This window comes from Macaca fascicularis, chromosome 8 (genome assembly GCF_037993035.2).
Source record: "Macaca fascicularis isolate 582-1 chromosome 8, T2T-MFA8v1.1".
NCBI classification, from domain to species: Eukaryota; Metazoa; Chordata; class Mammalia; order Primates; family Cercopithecidae; genus Macaca; species Macaca fascicularis.
Genome location: NC_088382.1, coordinates 43,100,215 through 43,124,758, shown reverse-complemented (window position 1 = coordinate 43,124,758; position 24,544 = coordinate 43,100,215). Strand labels below are relative to the sequence as shown.

Below are 24,544 nucleotides of genomic sequence, written 5' to 3'. Positions count from 1 at the left end.
AAAAAAAAAAAAGCAACAAAAACACACCTTTTAGTGACTACTAACCAATAAAGGGAAATGTGATCTTGCCTTTTAACAGTTTATAATAGTTTTATTTTTTCAACTTACTATAATTTTCTTGGTCTAGGTTATCTTGCTCAAAATAATGTTTATTGAATTCAACCACTTTGTTTTGTGCAGCATACTTTATTTTATTGTTATAGCACAATTTGTTTTTCATTTTGCTGAAAAAGAATATTTGGGCTATTTCTCTGTTTGCTTTTCTTTGCTATTACAATATGTTTTATGTTTTATATATACCTGAGAGTGAAATTCTGGATCACAGCTATGAATGTGCTCAACTTTACAATAAAATAGCACAACTTTTCACTTCTTCTGCCAATTTTCACTACCAACAGCAGTGCATAATAGCTACAGTGACTCATCCTCACCAATTTTTTCTTCTTTGCCATTCTCATGGTGTTTGGTTGTTTACAAATTATGCTTTCAATCTGCATTTTGGGATGTTGAGCATCGATTCACAAATTTATAAGCCATTAGTATATCCACTTTGGAAGTTTCTGTTTAAGAATTAGGTCAATTTTTCTGTCTGAAAGTCTGTCATTTTCTTATTGATTTATATGTATTCTTTATCTAAGTACGTATCTTCTGCCACATTTATGTGGAGAAAACAATCTCCTATTGCATAATCTACCCTTTAAATGTCTTATCTGATATTTTATTTTATCAAAATTCAATTCGTAAATATTAGGTAATTTTGACTTTTAGAGAAAATTATTAGACTACATATTCACTTATGTTTCACACTTTGTTTTGGTTTTTCTTTGCCTTTACACATTTATCAACAATACATCTGGAATTAGGTTCTATATATAACCCAAATAGGTAAAGACTGTTTCTTATGTATATTGAATTGTCCCAGCATCATTTTTTGTAAAGGCATCCTTTCTACACTGCATTCCTATGTCCTTTTTGTCACAAAGCAGTAATTATATTTATGTAGGTCTATTCGAAGTTCCATTCTGTTTCATTTGTCTGTGTCTGTCCAAGCACGTATACCATACTGCCTTAATAACTATAATTTTATAATGAAAATAGATTTCTGAAAATTTCAGTGGACCAAGTTTGTTCTTTTTCGAGATCACTTTGGCTAGCTTTGTGCCTTTCATATTTCCATTTAAACTTTAAAATCAGTTTGTCTATTTACACACACCAACACATATACAAACAGAATTCCTGCTAGCATATGAATTGGAATTGCACTTGGGGATGATGAATTTGGACCAAAAATTACATCTTAGTAATATTAGTTCCTCTAATTTTAAAACATGACATATCCTTGCATTGATTAAGTACTTCCATAATTTTTCTCCTAATGATTTGCAGTTTTATATTTAGTAGTCTTATACATGTTTTATTATATATATTCTTAAGTATTTTATGTTCCTGGATATTATTGTAGATGTTGCTATTTTAAAATTTTTTCTTCTAATCATTTATAAAGAAGTATTTGATTTTTATGAATTGACTATGTAACAAGTGACCTTGATAAATTCATTTATACATGCAAATAATTTATTTCTAGATTATTTTGGGTTTTATGTGCACAATGATATGACTATAAATAAAGAAAGTTAAATTTCCTCTCTTCCAACTATTATGCATTTTCTTTTTGTTGCTTTGGTGGCTAGTTTATCATATTCAATAATAAGTGTGAAAGATGACAACAGATCTTTCACTGTCTCATTTCTGACCTCTGGGTTGTTCAACTATTATGTGTGATGTTAGCTGTAGATTTTATAGATACACTTTCTTAAATATAACGAATTTCCCTCTTGTAACTTTTTCTCAAAATTTATTATCTATGAATTGAGATGATCACTTTTTTTACATTCTGTAAATAAACCACAATATTCCCAACAATAGAACATAATGTTACTGTTTATGTATATGTTGTATCATTATTTTCAATTTGTTAATCATTTAGTGAAGATTTTGTGTTCATGAGAAATACGGACATATCCAACAACATACATTGGGAAAAGAACAGTCTCTTTAATAAATGGTACTGGGAAAATGAACTATCTATATGCAAGAGAGTGAAACTAGATCTCCATCTTTCATCATTTTCAAAAATTAACTAAAAGTGAGTTAAAGACTTAAATGTAATATCTGAAAATATGAAACTAGTAGAAGAACACATTGTGGAAACACTAAAGGAAATTGGTTTGGAGTAAGTTTTTTTTAAGCAAGACTAAAAGCAGAAGGAACAAAAGTAAAAATGGATGGGATTACATCAAGCTAAAAAGCTTCTGTACAGCAAATGAAACAATTAACAGAGTGAAGACATAACCTAAATAATGGGAGAAAATATTTGCCAATTACACATTTGATAATAGCTTAATATAAAAGTATATAAGGAACTCAAACAACTGAATAGCAAAAACCAAATAATCCAATTTAAAAATGGACAAAAAGCTCCTGCACTTCTCAAAGTAAGACATTCAAATGACAACAGATATATGGAGAAAATGTTCATCAGTTATCATCAGGGACATACAAATCAAACCCACAATGAGATATCATCTCATCCCAGTTAGAATGGCTATTATCAAAACAACAAAAAATAACAAATACTAATGTGGATGCTGAGAAAGGGAAACACTCGCACACTGTTAATGGAAATCTAAAATATTATAGTCATTATGGAAAGCAGTATGAAGCTTCCTCAACAAACAAAAAATAGAACTGCCACATGACCCAGCAGTCCCACTGCTGGGTATACATCCAAAAAAGAGGAAATCAGTATATTGAAAAGATATCTGCACGCTCATGTCTGTTGCAGCAGTATTTACAATAGCCAAGGTGTGGAATCAACCTGAGCCCATCAACAAATGAAAGGATAAAGAAAATGTGGTTGGGCCGGGCGCGGTGGCTCAAGCCTGTAATCCCAGCACTTTGGGAGGCCGAGACGGGCGGATCACGAGGTCAGGAGATCGAGAGACGATCCCGGCTAACACGGTGAAACCCCGTCTCTACTAAAAAATACAAAAAAATAGCCGGGCGAGGTGGCGGGCGCCTGTAGTCCCAGCTACTCGGGAGGCTGAGGCAGGAGAATGGCGTAAACCCGGGAGGCGGAGCTTGCAGTGAGCTGAGATCCGGCCACTGCACTCCAGCCTGGGTGACAGAGCAAGACTCCGTCTCAAAAAAAAAAAAAAAGAAAGAAAAAAAGAAAATGTGGTTTATATACACAATGGAATATTATTCAGCCATGAAAAGAATGAAATCCTGTCAGTGGCAGCAACATGGATGTAACTGGAGGACATTATCTTAAGTGAAATAAGACACAGGAAGGCAAATATCACATGTTCTTAATCATGTGTGGAAGCCAATAAAGTGGGTCTCACGGAGGCAGAGAGTAGAATGGTTGTTACCAGAGGCTGGGAAGGAAAATGGGATGAATAGAAGTTGGTTAATGGGTACAGAAATACAATTAAATAGAAAACATAAGTTCTACTGTCCAGTAGCACAATAAGTAAATTATAGTTTAAAATTATTTATTGCATATTTTTAAATAGCTAGAAGAGAATTGTAATGTTCCCAACACAAATAAAAGATATCCCAGTTACTCTGATTTGAACATTTCACATTGTATACATGTATCAAAATATAACATGTACCCCCAAAATATGTACAACTATGATATATCAATTAAAAACACATAAAAACTATTCTTGAAATATCTTCATCAGATTTTCGCATCAAGATTATTTTATCCTCAAAGAAGTTAGGGCATATTAGGTTTTTTCCTAAGTCTAAAATCAGTTGAATTCCTTAACTTTTAAATAATTACTTGTAGAGTCATGTGGTATGAACTTCTCTCTGATGAGAGGTTGTGAAATATAGATATGACTTCCTTTAAGGCTATTTATTCACTTTTTGAATATCGACTCATGTTAGTGTTTATAAATACAATTTTAGAATAATTTGTCAATTTTATCTGATTGTTGTTTACTTATATAATGTGTGTGATATTATCTTACCATTTTTTAATATCTGTATAAGATCCTTAGTTATATTTCAACTTTAATGACCATTATTGTTGATTTTTTTAAAATGCATTTTTAAAAATGAAAAACAAAAATTTATATATTAATGATATACAGCACAATGTTTTGATACATGTATACATTCTAAAATGGCTAAACCAAGCTAACACACCCATGCCTTACCACACAAACTTGTGATTATTTTGTGGTGAAAACACTTAAAATCTACTTTCTTAGCAATTTTCAAGTATACAATCCATCTTTATTAACCATAGTCGCCATGAACTTATGTCTCCTACCTCATTTAAATTCTGTATCCTTTGACTACCGTCACCCCAGTTTCCCACACCCAGCCCCTGGTAGCACCATTCTACTCCTGGCTGGTATATGTTTCACATTTTTAAATTCCACAATAAGTGAGAAGACGATGTATTTGTCTTTCTATGCCTGCCTTATTTCACTTAACATATGTCCTCCAGTTTTATCCATGTTGTCACCAACTGCAGGATTTTCTTCTTTTAAAAAAGGCTGAGTAGTATTCCATTGTGTATCTCTACCAGATTTTTAATCCATTTATTCACTGATAGACACTTAGGTTCATTCCTTGGCTATTGTAGATGAGGCTGAAATTAAAATGGGAGTGCAGACATCTCTTCAACATACTGCTATTATTTCCTTTGAATATATACCCAGTAATGGGATCACTGGATTATATGAAGTTTTAATTTTTTTATGAACCTCCATACTGTTTTTGTAATGGCTGTACTAATTTATATTTCCATCATAGCATGCAAGGGTTTCCTTTGCTTCACACCCTTACCAACATCTGTTATCAGTCATCTATTTTGATGATAGTATTCTGACAGATGTGAGGTAATATCTCTTTCTGATTTTAATTTGAATTACTCAGATTATTAGTGATTTTGAGCATATTTTCAAATACCTTTCATCCATTTGTATGTCTTATTTTGAGAAATGTCTATTGAGGTCCTTTGCCCATTTTTAACTGGATTGTTTTCCTGCTATTGAGTGGTTGAGGTTCCTTATGTATTTTTATATTAATCTGTTATTAGATGTATAGTTTGCAAATATTTCCTCCAATTCCTTAAGTTCTCCCTTTAATCTGTTGACTGTTTCCTTTGTTGTGTAGAAGCTTTTTAGTTAGATATAATTCCATTTCTCTATTTTTGCTTTTGTTGTCTGTGTTTTTGGTGCCATATTTATGAATCATTGCCAGATCCAATGTTGTGGAGCTTTTTCCTATATTTTCTTCTAATAATTTTATAGTTTCAGGTCTTAGTTTTAAATCTTTAGTCTGTTTTGCATTGGTTTTTTATATTTTGTGAGACAAGGGTCTAATTTTATTCTTCTACATGTGAATATACAGTTAGTAAACTGGATAGTTAGTAGACATCCTTTATTGTCACAAATCAATTGACTATAAATGTGTCCATTTATTTTGGGGCTCTATACTCTGTTTCATTGGTCTATGTGTTTTTATGTCATTATCATGCTGTTTTGATTACTACAGCTTTGTAGGATATTTTGAAGTCAGGTATTGTGATGCCTCCGACTTTGCTCTTTTCACTCAGAATTGCTTGGGTTTTAAGGTCTTACGGGGTTTCTTACGAATTTGAGAATTGTTTTTCTATTTTAGTGCAAAATGTTACTGGAACTTTGATAGAGATTACATTGAATCTGTAGATCACTTTAACCGCTATAGATATTTTAACAATATTAACTTTTCCAGTTCTTGAACATGGTTTATCTTTCCATTTATCTGTTTCCTTTCATTCCTGCAACAATGCTTTATAGTTTTCAGTATACAGATCTTTCATCTCCCTGGTTAAATTTATTCCCAAGTATTTATTTTTTGTAGATATTGTAAATGAGACTGTGTTCTTGATTTCTTTTTCATACAGTTTGTTGTTAGTGTAGGAAGAGCTACTGATTTTTGTATATTGATTTTGTATCCTGCAACTTTACTGTATTTATTAGTTCTAATTTTTTGTTGGACACTAGGGTTTTCTATAAATATGATCAAGTCATCTGCAGAGACAATTTAACTTCTTTTCTGAGTTTGATACCTTTTATTTCTTAGTCTTGTATAAGAAATTTTTTCTTCCCTGCTGTTAGTAGAAACGTATAACTTTATTTATTTTACAAAAAGTCTACAATTGGTTTTCAAAGTGACTGGATATAGAATCTGTGATAACTGTAACAGTGTTTCAGGGCCTCTGGTGTCAGGGGTGTTATTACAGATTCTGTATAGAATCTTTCTGAAATGTCTTGGTTTTCATTTCATTTAACTTTCATATAGTTCAAATTACTCTCTAAATTCCTTTTCGATTAACAAACATTTTTTGTAAAAAATCAAATAGTTTTTCCAGACTTACTTGTCATATAGTATCTGTTGCAACTATTTACCTCTGCTATTATAGCACAAAAGCAGCCATGGACAACATTCAAACACATGGGCATGGCTGTATTTCAATAAAATTTCATTTACAAGAAGAGGCAGGCAGCAGCTGGATTTAACCAACTGGCCACAGTTAAAGAACTCTGATGTAGAAAATGCCTCAGAGAATTCCCTCACAAGGAGAAAGGAATCTGGGACTGACCATCATAATTATCTGATGGCTGATCATTTGTTTCCAAGCACACTGAGCTCACCGTGCTAATGGATGCACATACCACTGAGGTAACAGGAGGCACACTCCAGCAGAAAGTCTCTGATACTTGAAACCAAAGTACTGCTGGAACAGCAAATATAAAGGGAATACTGATGGGACACTGGCTATATGTGCTCTTAGTGTCAATCTGCCTACATTCTATAGTTGTAGAAACCTAAAATGTGAAGACCTAGACCCAGATTGTATTGCTTTATTTTATGCTTCATAAAAAATAGCTAGTATTTATTGGCAGGTAAATGATACCATATTTAGGGGTAGCAGACTGCAAGATGAGCACAGTACAGCTTATCAGGAAACTAAGATAGCATGGGAAAATATGAGATAATTGGAAACTGGTATATATATACACATATATGTGTGTGTGTGCTGTGTATGTACTACATACATTTAAGTGTGATATATGTGTGTGTATTTACACATATATAGACACACACAGACTCTTACATATAGGCTTTACCTTGTGAAATATAGGATGACTTAAGAGAAATTGAGAGAATTTAACGGTGTGTTAAAATGTGGTGACAGCTGTTTATGTAGGGAGGAGGAATTCATGTAACTGTTGGGGGATAAATCATGAAGAAACTTTATTGAAATAGAGACAAATTGTTAAATACTATGGGACAACAATTAAAGTGGATTAAGTATGTCATCTCACCTGTTGAAAATGTTCATTGAACATTTGATTGATGAAATTATAATCAGGTGTATGCATATATTTTTAAACGAATAAATAAAACAAATTTTGGTCATTCAAAAATTTGCAGATGCAGGAATGCCTGAGAAGGATTTAAAAACCTCATTACAATGTTTAGCAATTCTTGAAAGAACAAGAGATAGGACAAAATTTGGACCAAATTTAGTAGAAGTTTGTAGAGAAAATAGAGAATGAAGCCAAATGAGTTAGGAACTGAGATGTGGATAATAAAAAGGACTTCATTTAGCCAATATATTCAAAATCAATCTGCTGGCATGATTGGAAACAGATATGCAAACCTAGTGTTAACGACAGACTTGCCTTCTCAATTTAAGAAGTGTGGGAATGTGATTTATACATCTTAACTCATCCTCTTTCTCATATTTCAGTTATAAATTAATGGCATAGTTGCATATATTATATATACCATGACAAACATGTCTTATGTTTTATCAGAAACATAAAAACTGTGCTCGCGTTTCAATCTTTGTTACTCACCTTTTTATTACCACAGTCACATTCTTCATTGGATTCCAAAATCCCATTACCACACACTGGTTGATTTTGATGTAATGGTTGCAAATTTGAAAGCTTCTGAAGGCATTTAGCCTCAAATTTTGAAACAAAATATCTATAGTCATGCATGCTGCAGTTGCTAAAAATCTTTATACCTCTGGCACTCCTAAAATAAAATAATATTCCTCAGGCAAATAAACCTTGCTAATAAAACCACATCTAAACAACACTCCATACATAATCATATAAATCACAAGATGGCCACCCCAAAATCTATACCTTAGCAGAGATTAAACCAACGATAATTCAATTTTAATATCGCTTATCTTTAACATTCTCTTTAAAAATTGCATTGAAAACCTATTTTCAGCGGGGCGCGGTGGCTCACGCCTGTAATCCCAGCACTTTGGGAGGCCGAGGCAGGCGGATCATGAGGTCAGGAGATCCAGACCATCCTGGCTAACACGGTGAAACCCCGTCTCTACTAAAAATGCAAAAAATTAGCCGGGTGTAGTGGCGGGCGCCTGTAGTCCCAGCTACTCGGGAGAATGAGGCAGGAGAATGGCGTGAACCAGGGAGGTGGAGCTTGCAGTGAGCCGAGATCGCGCCACTGCACTCCAGAGCGACAGAGCAAGACTCCGTCTCAAACCAAACAAACAAATTAAAAACGTATTTTCTCATCAAAGTAATGCGATAAGGTATGGTGGTTAAATCTATGTATCCATGTATCTATGCATTTACATATCTCTATATCTAAACATCTATCTATTGTTCCCTCTACATAGTGTTCTCTTCTGTTATACAGTTCAAGCTTTCTTCCTTCATTTCAGTCAGATGTCTGCTCAAGTGTTACCTCCCAGAGAGATCTTTCTTGACAACACTATCTTAAATTGTGCCCCCTCTTCATTTTCCTTCCACTTTCAATATTTTTCTATATAGCACTTTTGCATTATGTAAAAATAAGTTTCATTAGTTTTAATTTTCAAAATTTCATCTCATATTACCTAAATTTCACACTAAAATATAAGTCCTGGGGAGATCTTTATTTACATGTTCACAGGTATATTTCCACTAGTATGTCTAGGAGAAATGTCTAATAGATGTACAACAGACATTTCAAATATACCATATGTGGTACTGAACTACTTATCACAACCATGTCTGTTCTCAGTTGCTGAATACTCCATTCCTTCAGTGGCTAAGGCTGATAACATTGGTGTGACCCTGGACTCTGTTCTTTCTCCCACAATCCATACCCAACACAAATACACATCTACACTAGAATAGAACATAACGAATTAACAATTTTTATTTTGGCTACTTGTTAAAGTGATAATATTTTGGATCTACTGGGTTACATAAAATACATCATTAAAATATATTACTGCAATTAATTTCTCCTTGTTAAAGCTTCTAGAAAATTTAAAATTACATATGTGACTCATATTTTATTTCTATTGGACAGCACCATGTTAGACAATCATTTATTAGATGGCACTATAGCACTATGTTAGACAATCATGTCTCAGATAGCAAATATTTAAACTGCAAAATCTGAGATGACAGAGGTTCTGGGTAGTCCTTTAAGCCTCCAAGGAAATTAATGTATAACTTCTAAAGTTTCAGAGTTGGAAGTTTAAGAGCAAAAAGAAATGCTTTCGCTTGTATTAACACCCATTTGTTGTGGAACAACTATGAAAAAGTAAGAGAAATATTACACAGAATAATGTTATTTAATCAAATTGTCTCTACTATTTTAAAATACTTTGTTTTAATAAGAATAAGCATTACCATACCTTTGCAAGACGCTCATGCAAAAAGCTACAAATACTGGGCACTAAAATCTCTTCACACAAAATTAGGGGATAAATAGATAGGGACTCAGAAGATATCTTCTACTTGGACCATATAATTTCCAACTGAAAATTAAAAGTATTGTTTACAAAATAAGACTTTTGTTTAAGATGGGTACAAAGCAATCAAGTTTTGAAACCTCTGCTTAAAAGTTGGGCATGACAAGAAAGAATATGAATGCGATGTCAGTGATGTGTATGTGTGTGCACAGACGTAGATATAGATCAATCTATAGTATATATCCCTAAGTATAGAAAATTTTTGTGTGATAACTTTTCAAGCATGATATACCTTTCTAGCCATCAATGTGGTGTGGAATATAAAAGTTTAAAAACTTTATCACATTTTGGAAACAACCTTATAAAAATATAAGTGAAATTAATTAAGAAAACATCTTACACTGCTTCATGATTCATGATGCATGTAGCTCTCAGACAGAAACACTGAGTAATGTCATCATATGTTAATCCTACATTAAGGCCAAGCAGTTGAGCTATAATAACCGAAAATCCCTCCAAATCTATTGTATCTGGATACTAAAATAAAGACATTAAAGAGAAAACTATTATGTGTGAAAACAAAAGCAAGTAATAACTTGAAATATTTTTACTATCTTATTTTCTATTTTAATACTTTTTATATCGCACATACTTCACAAAAATTATTTTGGTATACCATTTATTTATCTGCCATAATTTCTGATTAAGAAGCATGAAACAAGTAATCAAACTATGATAGTCTCTGATTTTAAATTTTGCATGCCAAAATTCTAGAGCTTTGAACAGGTGGTATTTCTGATACAATAAAACACATTTATTCCACTTTCTCATTAAATCAGTTCATTCAATGAATAGATATCAATTCAGAGTACTCATGTGTCAGGCATTATGATAGATGGTAGGAATATAATGGCATGTATGAAAGAAAAGGACTTTGTTCACATCTATAGCTTATATTATAGAAAGACAGACAATTAACAGTTATCTGCAATAAACTTTCTATATAAAAATAGACTGTTACAGATGCTTTTAAGTAAATAAAGTACTACAGTAGAAAATTTTATGGAGGGGTATAAAATAAGGCAGTTAACTATGGTAGTTAGAAAATCTTCTTTGTGAAATTTATATTTAGGCTGAGATATAAAGTATGGGAAATGACCCAACATTATGTATATGTATAGGGGGCTTGAATGGGGACCTACCGGAAAGTTATGTATAATGATTAAAGTGAAGAAATGACAGGTCAGAAGCCAGAGATTCAGACACAATCACAGTGAAGAAATTTGGGCCGGGGCAGTGGTTTAGGCCTGTAATCCCAGCATTTTGGGAAGCCAAGGCAGGAGGATTGCTTGAGGCCAGGAATTCAAGACCAGCCTGGGCAATATAGTGAGACTCCGTCTCTACAAAAAAAAAAAAAAAAAAAAAAAAAATGTAAAATAGCCGGCAAGGTGATGCACACTTGCAGTCCCAGTTATTCGGGAGAAGGCAAGAGAATGACTTGAGCCCAGGAGTTTGGGGTTGCAGTGAGCTGACTGCACCACTGTACGCCGGCCTGGGCTACAGAGTGAGACCCTGTCTCAAAGACCAAAAAAAACAAAAAATAAATTTGAAGTGAGAAGCATTTAATTTTAAATTAGAAGCATTTAAAAATGCTTGCTAACGGTGTGGACTCGAAGTGTTTTTCATATTATTTATCTTTGATATTTATTTAAATCATGATATATTTCTTAACTCTTTAAGCACTACAAACAAAAATCTGAGAACATATCTAATTTTTCTGTATCAATTTAAATGTGTAACTAGAAAATTTGTGTAATGCACAGCTAAAAGAAAAAAATTGTTTACATGTTTGTTTGTATGTGACTGAAAACACAGAATTGGCAGATGAAAAAATAAACTAATAACTATCCTTTCCTATTATCCTGTAATAAATATGTTTAAAAGTTACAGTGTCAGAATTTGAAAGAAGTTAAAGCCAGAACAGAATATGAGGAATGATATCTAGGCTGACCATCATGTTTTGGGGCAAAATATAAAAACCAAAAGCTAGACTTTTGATACTAGGTCAGAGAGGGAAATATGGTCTTGTACTTCCAGTATAAATGGTGCTCTTATAAAAAGAAGATATTTAGATAGTGTGACAGAGACACAGGAAGAACTTCATGTGAACAGAAAGGCAAATATTGGGGTAATGCATCCATAAGCCAAGAAACGCCAAAGACTTCTGGCAAACCACCAGAAGCTAGGGCAAAGGCAGAGAAGAGATTGTTTTCCACAGTCCTTAAGAGAAGCCACTTTGTTCATATTGATTTCAGAATTCCATTTTATCCAGAACTGTGAAGCAATACATTTCTGTTGATTAAGTGCTCAGTTTGCAGTATTTTGTTATGGCAGCCCTGGAAATCTAATACAGATCCCCTAATATATCATAACCCAAAGTAATATATCTTAAAAGTGCCCAGGAATGGGGAAGACACATTACATAGTGAGGAAAAGGTAAGAATTACAGCAAAATTGTCATCAGAACAGTGCAAAAGAGTAAACAGGAAGAATATCTCCTTAAAAGTGGCACTAGATAAGGATGCCCTCTCTCACCACTCCTATTCAACATACTATTGAAAGTTCTAGTACGGCAATCAGGCAAGAGAAAGAAGGCATCCAAAGAGGAAGTCAAACTATCCCTGTTTGCAGATAACATGATACTATCTCTAGAAACCCCACCATCTCATCCCAAATGCTTCTTAAACTGATAAACAATTTCAGCAAAGTCTTAGAATACAAAAGCATATGCAAAAATCACTGGTATTCCTATACACCAATAACAGCCAAGTCAAGAGTCAAGTCATAAATGGACTTACATTCACAACTGTCATGAAAAGAAAAAAATACCTAGGATACAGCTGACTAGGGAGGTGAAAGATCTCTACAAGGAGAACGACAAACCACTGTTCAAAGAAATCAGAGATGATAAAAACAAATGGAAAAACATCCCATGCTCATGGACAGAAAGAATCAATATTGTTAAAACAGTCACGCTGCCCAAAGCAGTTTATAGATTCAGTACTATTTCTGTTAAACTACCATTTATGTTCTTCACAGAACTAGAGAAAAGTATCTTAAAATTCATATGGAACCATAAAAGGACTGAATAGAAAGGTAATTGTAAGAAAAGAACAAACAAACAAAAATCAAAAACAAAAAAAAAAAACAAAGCTGAAGGCATAATGGTTGCTACCTGACTTCAAACTATACTACAGGGCTACAGTAACCACAACAGCAGGGTACTGATAGAAAAACAGACATCTAGACGAACGGAACAGAATAGAGATCCCAGAAATACTACAGGCCTACAACTATCTGACCTTCAACAAACCTAACAAAAACAAGCAAAGGGGAAAGAATTCTCTATTTAATAAATGGTGATGAGATAACTAACTAGACATAAGCAGAAGAATGAAACAGGGCCCCTTCCTTACACCATATGCAAAAATTAACTCAAGATGGATTAAGGACTTAAATGTAAAACCCAAAACTATAAAATCCCTGGAAGACAGAATGGTACTAGGCAGTACCATTCAGGACATAGGCAGGGGCAAAGATTTCATTATGAAGATACCACAGCAATTGCAACAAAACCAAAAATTGACAAATGGGATCTAATTAAACTAAAGTTTCATTCATTAACTAGGAATGGATTAACAGGAAAAGGATTGCCTATTTAATAAATGGTGCTGGGAGAACTGGCTAGCCATATGCAGAAGAATGAACAAACTAAAGTTTCTTACTCTGCACAGCATAAGAAACTCTCAATAGAGTAAACAATCTACAGAATGGGAGAACATGTTTGCCAACTATGCATCTGACAAAGGTTTAATATCTAGCATCTGCAGGGAACTTAAGGAAATTTACTAGAAGGCAAAAACTAACAACTCCATAAAAATTGGGCAAAGGACATGAACAGGCATTTTTCAAAAGAAGAAATACATGTGACCAACAATCATAAGAGAAAAAGCTCAACATTAGAGAAATGCAAATCAAAATCACAGTGAGATACCATCTCACACTAGTAAGAGTGGCTATTACTAAAAAGTAAAAAAATAGCAGATGCTGGCAAGGTTGTGGAGAAAGAGGAACACTTATACACTGTTGGTGGGAGTGTAAATTAGTTCAGCCATTGTGGAAAACAATGTGGTGTTTCCTCAAAGACCCAAAGACAGAAATACCATTAGACCCAGCAATTTCATTACTGGGTATATACCCAAAGGAATATAAATCATTCTAAATACTATGCAGCCATAAAAAGGAATGAGATTATGTCTTTTGCAGGGACATGGATGGAGCTGGAGGTCACTATCCTTAGCAAACTAACACAGGAACAGAAAACCAAATACCACATGTTCTCACTTATAAGTGGGAACTAAATGATGAGAACATGTGGACACCTAGAATTATGAGAACACATAGACACCTAGAACACATGGACACCTAGACACATGGGACAACACACACTGACGCCTATCAGAGGATGGAGGGTAGGAGGAGGTAGAGGATCAGAAAGAATAACTAATGGGTACTAGGCTTAATACCTGGGTGTTGAAATAATCTGTACAACAAAATATATAACAAAGCTACAGTAACCAAAACAGCATGGTACTAGTACAAGAACAGACACACAGACCAATAGAACAAAGTAGAGAACCCAGAAACAAGACCACACACCTACAACCACCTGATCTAACAAAAACAAGCAATGGGAAAAGGATTGCCTATTTAATAAATGGTGCTGGGAGAACTGGCTAGCCATATGCAGAAGAATGAAACTGGACCCCTTCCTTACACCATATACAAAAATTAACTCAAAAAAAAAAAAAAAAACTAAACTAAAATCCCTGAAAGAGAAGCTATGCAGTACCATTCAGGACATAGGCATGGGCAATGATTTCATGAAAAAGATGCCAAAAGCAATTGCAACAAAATTGAAAAATGGGATCTAATTAAGCTAAATAACTTTTGCACAGCAAAAAAATGATCAAGAGAGTAAACAGACAACCTACAGAATGGGAGAAAATTTTTGCGATCTACTCATCTGACAAAGGTCTACTATCCAGCATCTACAAGGAACAAACAAATTTACAAGGAAAAAAAAAAACATTATAAAGTGGACAAAAGACAAGAACAGACATTCCTCACAAAAAAAATATATGTGGCCAACAAACATGAAAAAAGGCTCAACATCACTGGTCATTAGAGAAATGTAAATTGAAACCACAATGAGATAGCATCTTACATCAGTCAGAATGGCTATTATTAAAAAGTCAATAAACAACAGATGCTGCCGAGGTTATGAAGAAAAAGGAATGCTTTTACACTGTTTATGGGAGTGTAAATTAGTTCAACTATTGTGGAAGACAGTGTGGCAATTCCTCAGCGACTTAGAGGCAGAAATACCATTTGACTCATGAATACCATTACTGACTATATACCCGAAGGAGTATAAATCATTCTGTAATAAAGACACATGCACACATTTGTTTATGCAGCACTAGTCACAATAGCAAAGACACAGAATCAACCTAAATGGCCATCAAGATAGACTGGATAAAGAAAATGTGGTACATATACATCATGTAATACTATGCAGCCATAAAAGAAATGAGATTATGTCCTTTGCAGGGACATGGATGAAGCTGGAAGCCATTATCCTCAGCAAACTAAGGCAGGAACAAAAAATCAAATACCACATATTCTCACTTACAAGTGGGAGCTGAATAATGAGAACACATGGACACATGGGGGGAACAGCACACACTGGAGCCTGTTGGAGGTTGGAGAAGTGGGAGGTGGGAAAGGATCAGGAAGAAGAGCTAAAGGATGCTGGGCTTAATACCTAGGTGATGGAATGATATGTGCAGCTAATCAGCATAGCACACTTTTAACTAGGTAACAAACCTGCACATCCTGTACATGTACCCTTGAATTTAAAAGTTGGAATTTAAAAAAATTAAAATTTTTTCTATCATACAACTTTCGCACAATTTACTTCCCATTTTTCTTTGTCAGTAAATTATAGGAGCTCATTTCTACCAAAATGAGCAAAATATGAAAGAGGGATACATACAATACAAAGGAAACCAGATTGAAAATTCTCAAACCCTGTCTATGCATCAAGTCTAATATAGATTGGTAAAACAGACAATCTCTCCAGAATGTCTCCAAGAAAGGAAAAAGAAATTTCTGAAACAAGGAGAAAACTAGAAGCAATGTATAATTTTATTAAGCAATTGTTGTGCAAATCAGTATAATGCACTTATTAAATTTAGGAAGAACGAAAAGGCACACAATAAAGGCAATTTAATCTTAGTTCATTACTTGGCTCATTAGGGAATAAGACACAATTCAAATGAAGTATATAATTACAGAGGGGAAGTAAAGGAGTCAAAATACGGATATGATGAACTATTGGGATGTTACATTCTAACTTCAATAATAGGAAGTCAATATATAATACTCACATTTGAATAGTCAGGGCATATTTTTTAGAAATACATAGTAAAAGAATAAATAAACTATTCCTACCCATAAAAACATAAATGATTGTTACAGGCATAATATTGAGCAAAATAGAGCAGACAAGAATACACACTGTTCTGCTTACATAAACTTCAAAAAGAAGTAAAATTAAACAACGGCAATGGGATTGTGGTTTCCTTTGGTACAAATAGTAGGTGGGAGGACACATGATTCACAAGCACCTTCTGAAGTGTTGATAATATCTTATTTCTTGATCTTTGTAGTGTTTACACCTATGTATAAACTTGATAAAAATTAATTGTGCTATATACTTTGACTTGTGGAATTTTATCTATATGCTATATTTTGTACTTCAATAAAACTTTTCTTTAAAAAGAAATTAACATGGAGTTATATGGTTACAAAGATGAAATTTTTTAATTGAGAAAGATGATTTAGTCGTAGATTATGCAGGAAATATTTTTATCAATATACAAATTTTCAATATCCCAAACCAATATATATCATTTACGCATACATATATTTATTATAATAGCATAAAGTATGTGTAAAATTGCAAGCACAAATTCATGATTTTTGCTATTTATTGAACTTGGAGGAAATATGCAGGAGGCTTTAACATTGCTCTAGTGCTTTATTTATTTAAAAATCTAAAGCAAATATTCGTGTCCATTATGACCAGTTGGTGAGTGGTTACACTAAGGTTTGTTCACATAATATTCTTTGTGTTTGAACTTTATAAATAAATAAACTTTCTGAGATTCTATTAATTTTGTCCCAACAAAATAATAATGAATATACATATTCAGAAAAGATCAAGTGATTATACATTGTTTACTTAAATTAATACTTATAAAATATAATATACAGCTTAAAAATAGTGATGTAACAAAAAATAAAAATTACGTACCATAGCAATACCTGCGTCATAGCTTTCATTGCATATGGTGCCTGGAAATGTTGCTCCCACATATTTAGGATGTTTCCTGTAACTACATTATTATAATTTTTTTATTAACATAGTTAGGCAAAACAATTTGTAAACTTATTTATTAAATTAAACCTTCTTTACATAAAATTTTAAAAATGACTTTGCAAATATATAAAGCTTCAAACTAGGTAAAATCCAGTAAACTATACAAAATACTAAAATCATTGACTTTAATCAATTCACTTTAACACCAATGTAATTTCCTTTTGCATCTCCTAAAATGGATATAATTTTATTAGCTCAAATTTAACTTCATTTGGTTACCAAAAGTTAAAGAGAAAATAATTTTTAATTTGTGGAAGAGGCAATCTTACCACTCCTAAAGATAAGCATTTTAACATATTAAATAGTGAAAAGAAAAAACCCAAATCCCTCCTAGTAAAAAGTAGACATGAAATGTATTAATTTATCATGGATAATTTTAACTGAATAGTCTCCATTTTTACATCATTCATAAACTAAGGATTATATGTTTTCTATAGTAAAGTCAATATCGTAGAAGTTCATGAAATGCAGGTTTTTGAAATAATACTTACACTCCAAACTATTCTAATACAAAATTGATTATTGTTACTTTTATTATATCTTTAAGTACACCAGTACCTCCATGGCAAAGGCTACTAATTTTTAAACACTTTCAAAGGGGCTTACGAAAAGTTGACGAACACAATAAATTCACTAAATTACCAATTTAAAATAATTATTTATGCAGATATCTTTATTAATGTAGAACACTGTGCTTACACAAGTAAGTATGCTATATCATGGGGCCGTAGGATGAGATAGTCCCGTTTCCACGCCAAAAATCTTTGTAATATATCATCAGCATCCCCACTGGTGGAAATCTGGTTTTCATTTGACCACAGTTCCAAGGAAGACAGTGTAACAGTCAATCTGAACTGGGTAAACATCTAAAAATAAATTTATTATACATTTTTAAAGTAACAAGTTATTACATTTAGAAGATACACTAAAAAATAAAGAAAATGTTCCAGTATTTTGAGTATTGAACTAACAAAAAGTATTTAAGTTATTCATTGGCCAAGATAGAACCGAAATTATATTAAAGAAACTTTCATGAAAATGGAAATGTGAAAAAGTAAAAACTTACAGTGTTGACAAGCCCAATAACCTGGACAATTTTTTGTGTTACAGCCATCATTTCAGATCCCATATAATCATACTGAAAAAGAAATTTCATTTTTCATAAAAGTATTATTTTGAATCATGTGAATGAAATATTTAGGCATTGTATTAGGTATTATAAGTAATCTAGAGCTGTTTTAAAGTACATGGGAGAATGTGTGTAGATTTGAGCAAATTCTACGCTATTTTACATAAGGGACTTAAGTTTCTATGGATTATATATTATGTATATACATATATATACAATACACACACACCCAGAAATATTATTAAGCCTTGAAAATGGTTGTCCTGTCATTTGTGAAAACATGGATGAGTCTGGAGGACATTATGCTAAGTGAAATAAGCCATACACAGAAAAGAAAATCTACATGATCTCACTTACATGTGGCATCGAAACAAAACAAAACAAATATATTCAGATACATAGAAACAAAGTGAAAAGGTGGTTGTCAATGGGCAGAGGGCAGAGTGTGGGAAGAAATGTGGAAACGGCATTCATAGGATACAAAGTGTGGGTTATGTAGAATAAATAAGTCTAGAGACCTAATGTACAATGTGAGAACTACAGTTAACAATATTGCTTTATATACTGAAAATTTGCTAAGAGACTAGATTTTAGGTACTTTTACCACAAAAAGGTAACACTATGTATACAAAAACATCATGATGTATACATCTTAAACATATATACTTTTAAAAAGAATAGGCCGGGCGCGGTGGCTCAAGCCTGTAATCCCAGCACTTTGGGAGGCCGAGACGGGCGGATCACGAGGTCAGGAGATCGAGACCATCCTGGCTAACACCGTGAAACCCCGTCTCTACTAAAAAATACAAAAAAAACTAGCCGGGCGAGGTGGCGGGCGCCTGTAGTCCCAGCTACTCGGGAGGCTGAGGCAGGAGAATGGCGTAAACCTGGGAGGCGGAGCTTGCAGTGAGCTGAGATCCGGCCACTGCACTCCAACCTGGGCGACAGAGCGAGACTCCGTCTCAAAAAAAAAAAAAAAAAAAAAGAATAAAAGGTTACAGAGAAGATATAAATTGCCAATATCAGGAATGAAAGAAGATTACAATATCAAAGGATGATAATAAAGTATGAAAATACTGATGTCAAACACTTATTACATTTTCATAAATTTGAAAATATTACTTAAAATGGCATTTGCCAAAATGGCCAAAGGTAAAGTTCAAACAACATATAATCATGTAACTATTAAAGTGGATTCTATAACTTTAAACCTTCCCATAAAGAAATATCAGGTTGAGAGGACTGTAAGGGTTAATTGTTGGGCAGGTGCAGTGGCTCATGCCTATAACCCCAGCTCTTTGGGAAACTGAGGCGTGGACAACATGGTGAGACTTCGTCTCTATAAAAATTTTTTAAAAATTATCCAGGCATTGTGGTTCATGCCTGTAGTCCCAGCTACTTGGAAGAATGAGGCAGGAGGATTGGTTGAGGCCAGGAGTTCGAGATTGCGGTGAGCTATGATTTTGTCACTGCACTCCACGCTGCATGACAGAGTGAGGCCCTGTCTCTCTCTCTCTCTCTCTAAAAAAAGTTAATGGTTACCGATATTTAAATAATAAGTAAAGAATAAGTAAAGGTATTTGTACAAAAATCATTCATTCAGAATGTAGGAAAAGGGCAGACATTGTAATTTGTTTTATGAAACCAACACTACTTTAACAACAGCTTAACAAGAAAAGGTCTTTTTTGGATATTCTCGTCAGACATAAAATGGATTATCAATGTCACCACAAGAAAATTCAGGCAAGTCCAAACTGAGAAACATTTCTACAAAATAACTGGCATGTATTCTCCAATCGTGCCAAGGTACATGAAAGACAAAGATCATAGTAATGCCACAGATTGGAGTAGAAAAAAGAGACATGTCAACTCAATGGAATGTACGATCTTATAATTGAGGACTGAATTAGGAAAAAGACATTTGTGGGAAAAATGTCAAAATTTTTATAATGGTTGATAATAATGTAGAAACATTAACTTTTAAGTTTTGATTACGATATTATGATTATAATAAGAGGTTAACTTAGGAGAAGCTGTGAAAAGAATCTCTTTACTGTTTCTTAACTTTCATGTAAGTCTAAAGTTCTTTCAAAATAATAAGTTTAAAATAGTAAAATGCAGCTAAAAAGCAAAGAGGGATATCCCACCAATATCACTGGTGAACATTAGAAATGCTGATACTACAAATATACCAATTTCTAAAAGATAAAAAGAATGTGTTACAAATTCATTCTAAGAAATTTGATAATTTAGATCATTTTTAAAAATTACTTGAAAACCTATGCCTTAGTCCATTTGCCTGCTAAAAAGAATAACACACACTGGGTATTATAAAAAAGAGAAATCTATTTCTTCACATTTCTGGGAGTGGAGAAGTCCAAGAGCAAGTTGCTAGCATCTGGCCTGGTGAGGGCCTTCTTGCTATATCCTCACATGGCAGAATGCAGAAGAGCAAGCTACACAGTGCTTTTATAAGGGCCTTAATCTCATCCACAAGGGAAGAAGTTCCTCATGCACTAATCACCTCTAAATGGTCCCATTCCTTAATACCATCACCTTAGCCATTAAGTTTTAATACCTGAATTTTGGAAGGAACACATTCAAACCCTAACATTCCATCCCTAGTTTCCCAAAACTCATATCATTCTCACGTACAAAATACCTTCATCCCATCCAAATAGTCCTAAAAAATCCTAACTTGTTCTATCATCAGTTTTTAAGTCTAATTTCAAAATCTCACCTAAACATTATATGAGTAAGACTCAAGGCAAGATTTATCCTGAGGCAAATTAATTTCCAGCTGTGAGTCTATGAAATCAAACAAGTTATACGCTTCCAAGATACAACGGTGGGACAGGCATAGGACAGACATTCCCATTTCAGGCAGAAGAAAGAGTCAAGAAGAAGGGAACAGCAGGTCCCAAACCAATGCAAAACCCAACAGAGCAAACAATATTAAATTTTAGGGCCTGCAAATGATCTTCTTTGACTCCATGACCCACCCATGAGACACACCGGGGTGGGATTTGAGCCCCAAAGGCTTTGCTGTGTGCAGCCCATGCTTCAGCTCTCACACATTGAAAATGCATGCACGCCGCTTTCCCAGGCTGTCGTTCCTTCCTGGTTGCTCTATAGTTCTGCAGTGTTGTGGGTGGTCCAGCACCTATGTCTCTGCTAGACATTGCCTTGGTGGGATCTCTCTGAAGCATCCTTTGAAATAGAGGTGGAGGTAGCCATGCCACCACAGCTCTTGCACTCTGTGAGCCTGGAGAGTTAGCACCAGGTGGACACAGCCAAGGTTCACAGTCTGCACCCTTTGAAATTACAGTCTGAGATGCACCTGGGCCCAGCTGAGCTACAGCCAGGGCAGCAGAGAAGTGCCTGGCTGTGATGCAAGGATCTTAGACCTGAGGTGGCCCCGGTGTGTAGTAAGTCTCAAGGTCCTATAAGCATTCTGGCTTCTCTCTTTAACTTGTCTTGCTTACAAATCCCTAGCACGCTGAGCTTGTAATGAAAGGAATGAGGCACATCCCCCATATATCTCCCAACTTCCTGAGTCCAGCTTTCAAACTTCAGAAAAACATCACCTGGGAGATCTCCGATAAGGAATGCTAAATGTATAATGTTAACCAATTGTAATGCTGTAACCGAGAGAATTACCTTGTTCCCTGTAACTTTACATATCCTGTTTACATCGGGCTATAAAAAGCAAGCACTCGCATTGTTCGAGGCCCTCCCGTATGCTGTGGAATGGAGGGACCAAGTTCGAACTTGTAGTAAAGATCCTTGCCGCTTGGCTTTGACTCTGAACTCTGGTGGTCTTCTTTGGGGAACAAACGGTCTGGGCATAACAGTAATAGGAAGGCAGCCTTGAAGATCTCTAAAATGTCTTTGGGGTTATTCTCCTCTTGTGTTGATAAATAGCAGCTGACTTCCTCTATCCACACCAATTTTCTTTAAAGGTCACTTGACACACTCTTGCTATTCTACCATACATACTTACCCCACCCCCACTCCTGCCTCCACCGTTTTTTTTGTTGTTGTTTGTTTTTTTTGTTTGTTTGTTTGTTTTTACAGGGCCAGGCTGCGAGTTTTTCAAATTTTTACATTCTTCTTCCCTTTTAATTATAAAATCTATATTTAAACCATTTATCTTGTCTCAAATTTTACTATAAATAAGTAGAAAAAGGCATGCAGCATCCTGAACACCTTGCTGCTTAGATTTCTTTTGCCAAATACCTGAGTTCATCATTCTTAAGTTCTGTCTTCCATAAAGTTCAACGGCATGGGCTTAACTCAGCCAAGTGATTGGCCACTTTATAACAAGAGTGGTCTTTCTCCCAGTTGCCGGTACCTTGGACTTCACTTCCATCTGAGCTCTCATAAGAATAGCCTTTACTGTCCATATTTCTACCAGCATTCTGTTCATGACCACTTAAGTAATTTCTAAAAACTGTTCATAACCACTGATCTCTAAAAAGATTCACAACTTCCCTAATTCCCTTCTCTTCCTCTGAGCACTCATCAGAATCACCCTTCATACTCCATTCGCAGTAATACAAGCTTTTTCCATTATTTACTTCAAAACAGCTCCTGCTTCAACCCATTGCTAGGTACCAAAATTACTTCCACATTTTTAGACACTTGCTATGGCAACACCTACTCCTGATACCAACTTCTGTGTTGGTCCATTTGTGCTGCTATGACAGAATATGACAGATTGGGTAGTTTGTAAAGGACACAAATTTATTGTTCATAGTCCTAGAGGCTGAGAAGTCTGCGATCAAGGCACCACAAACTGGTCTGGTGAGGACCTTTTTGCTATGTCCTCATAGGGAGGAAAGCAGAAAGGCAAGCTACAGAATGCTACATGAAGTCTGTTTTATAGGAGACTTAATCCCATACATGAGGGAAGAATCTTTCGTGGCAGAATTGCCTCATTCCTTAAAGCCATAACATTGGCCATTACGTTTTAATACATGAATTATGAAGGGAACACATTCAAACCATAGCAATCTAGCTTGTAGAAAGCAAAACAAGTTTAAAGAAAATCTAAACTTCCCTATGTATATCATATGTAAAGAAATTTAATATGTACTTTAAAATATTTACCCAAAGAAAACTTAAGGTCTACAGGGTTTCAGAGTAAATTCTTTCAACTATATGTGGAAGGAGTCATACTCATAACATCTAAATTCTCAAAGAGACTATAAGAAGAAGAAAATTCGTTAACTTATTTGATGAGGCTAGGATAATCTTCATAACAAGGAGAAGAAGGGGGGGGAACAAAGGGAGAGAGTGAATGAAGGAGGGGTAGAGGAAGAAAAGGGAAGACAGAGGGGAGGGGAGGAAAAGAGAGGAGAGGAATAAAATAGGGAGACAATGGAGGAAGGGAAAGGAGGAGGAAGAGAGAAAAGAGAGAAGACAGGAAGGCAAGAAGGAAAGTTCTTTCTTGAAAGCATACTTAGTTCCTTTTTGAAAGACCTCTTGAAAGCATACTTACCAAAGCTTTTTCCACTATAATGTATATTTCCAGATATTGGGGTAATAGTTTTGAAAGATTTTTTTTCTGGAAAGAAACAACAACACGGATTTATAAAATGTTAACATGTATTGAATTTAACAGAAAAAATGGCATGTAAAGACAGCAAAAAATTGCATATAAAATTTTCATAAGGACTTAAATATAAAAATTAATTCCAATGTAGAAAATTCTACTTCAAAACATATTTCAAGCTTAAAATATTTACAATGAACCTACTAGAGTAATGTAAGGGTCTAGTCTCTGTTAATGCTGAATGAGGAGAAAAAAACATAAACATAAAGATACACCTTCTGCTGTCTTCATCTGCTGACAAATCTACACTTTGAACATTTTTCACTGACTGTCTTATGAAGGACTAAGCAACACTAACTGTGGCATACTGAAAATTGTCCATTCATAGAGATATAGGAAATATTTGAGAACACATAGTCTATACTGAAATTCAAGTAAATACTGTGAATTGTCTATTGATAATAATTGATGATTTATAGATTATTA

The 24,544-nt window shown here is 34.2% G+C and overlaps 1 protein-coding gene across 47 annotated transcripts in view; it reads right to left on the bottom strand.

Moving 5' to 3' along the window:
• The window catches only part of LOC101866649 (disintegrin and metalloproteinase domain-containing protein 18-like), a 149,868-nt gene that overhangs the window by 73,224 nt on the left and 52,100 nt on the right, over positions 1–24,544 (bottom strand). For 32 of the 47 annotated variants that reach the window (XR_012416378.1, XR_012416377.1, XM_065519118.1 and 29 more), the window contains 6 exons: positions 24,005–24,070; positions 18,439–18,510; positions 18,072–18,238; positions 17,247–17,328; positions 10,206–10,342; positions 7,935–8,118 (listed from right to left, as the gene is read on the bottom strand). Coding sequence is in view for 45 of the 47 variants with exons in the window: in XM_065519118.1 (XP_065375190.1) it covers positions 7,935–8,118; positions 10,206–10,342; positions 17,247–17,328; positions 18,072–18,238; positions 18,439–18,510; positions 24,005–24,070 (708 nt within the window). In the remaining 2 variants the exon portion in view is untranslated. Of the gene's footprint in view, positions 1–49; positions 3,441–7,934; positions 8,119–10,205; positions 10,343–17,246; positions 17,329–18,071; positions 18,239–18,438; positions 18,511–24,004; positions 24,071–24,544 lie in introns of those variants that run through there. The other 15 variants (XM_073998678.1, XM_073998694.1, XM_065519112.1 and 12 more) reach the window with 5 other exon arrangements.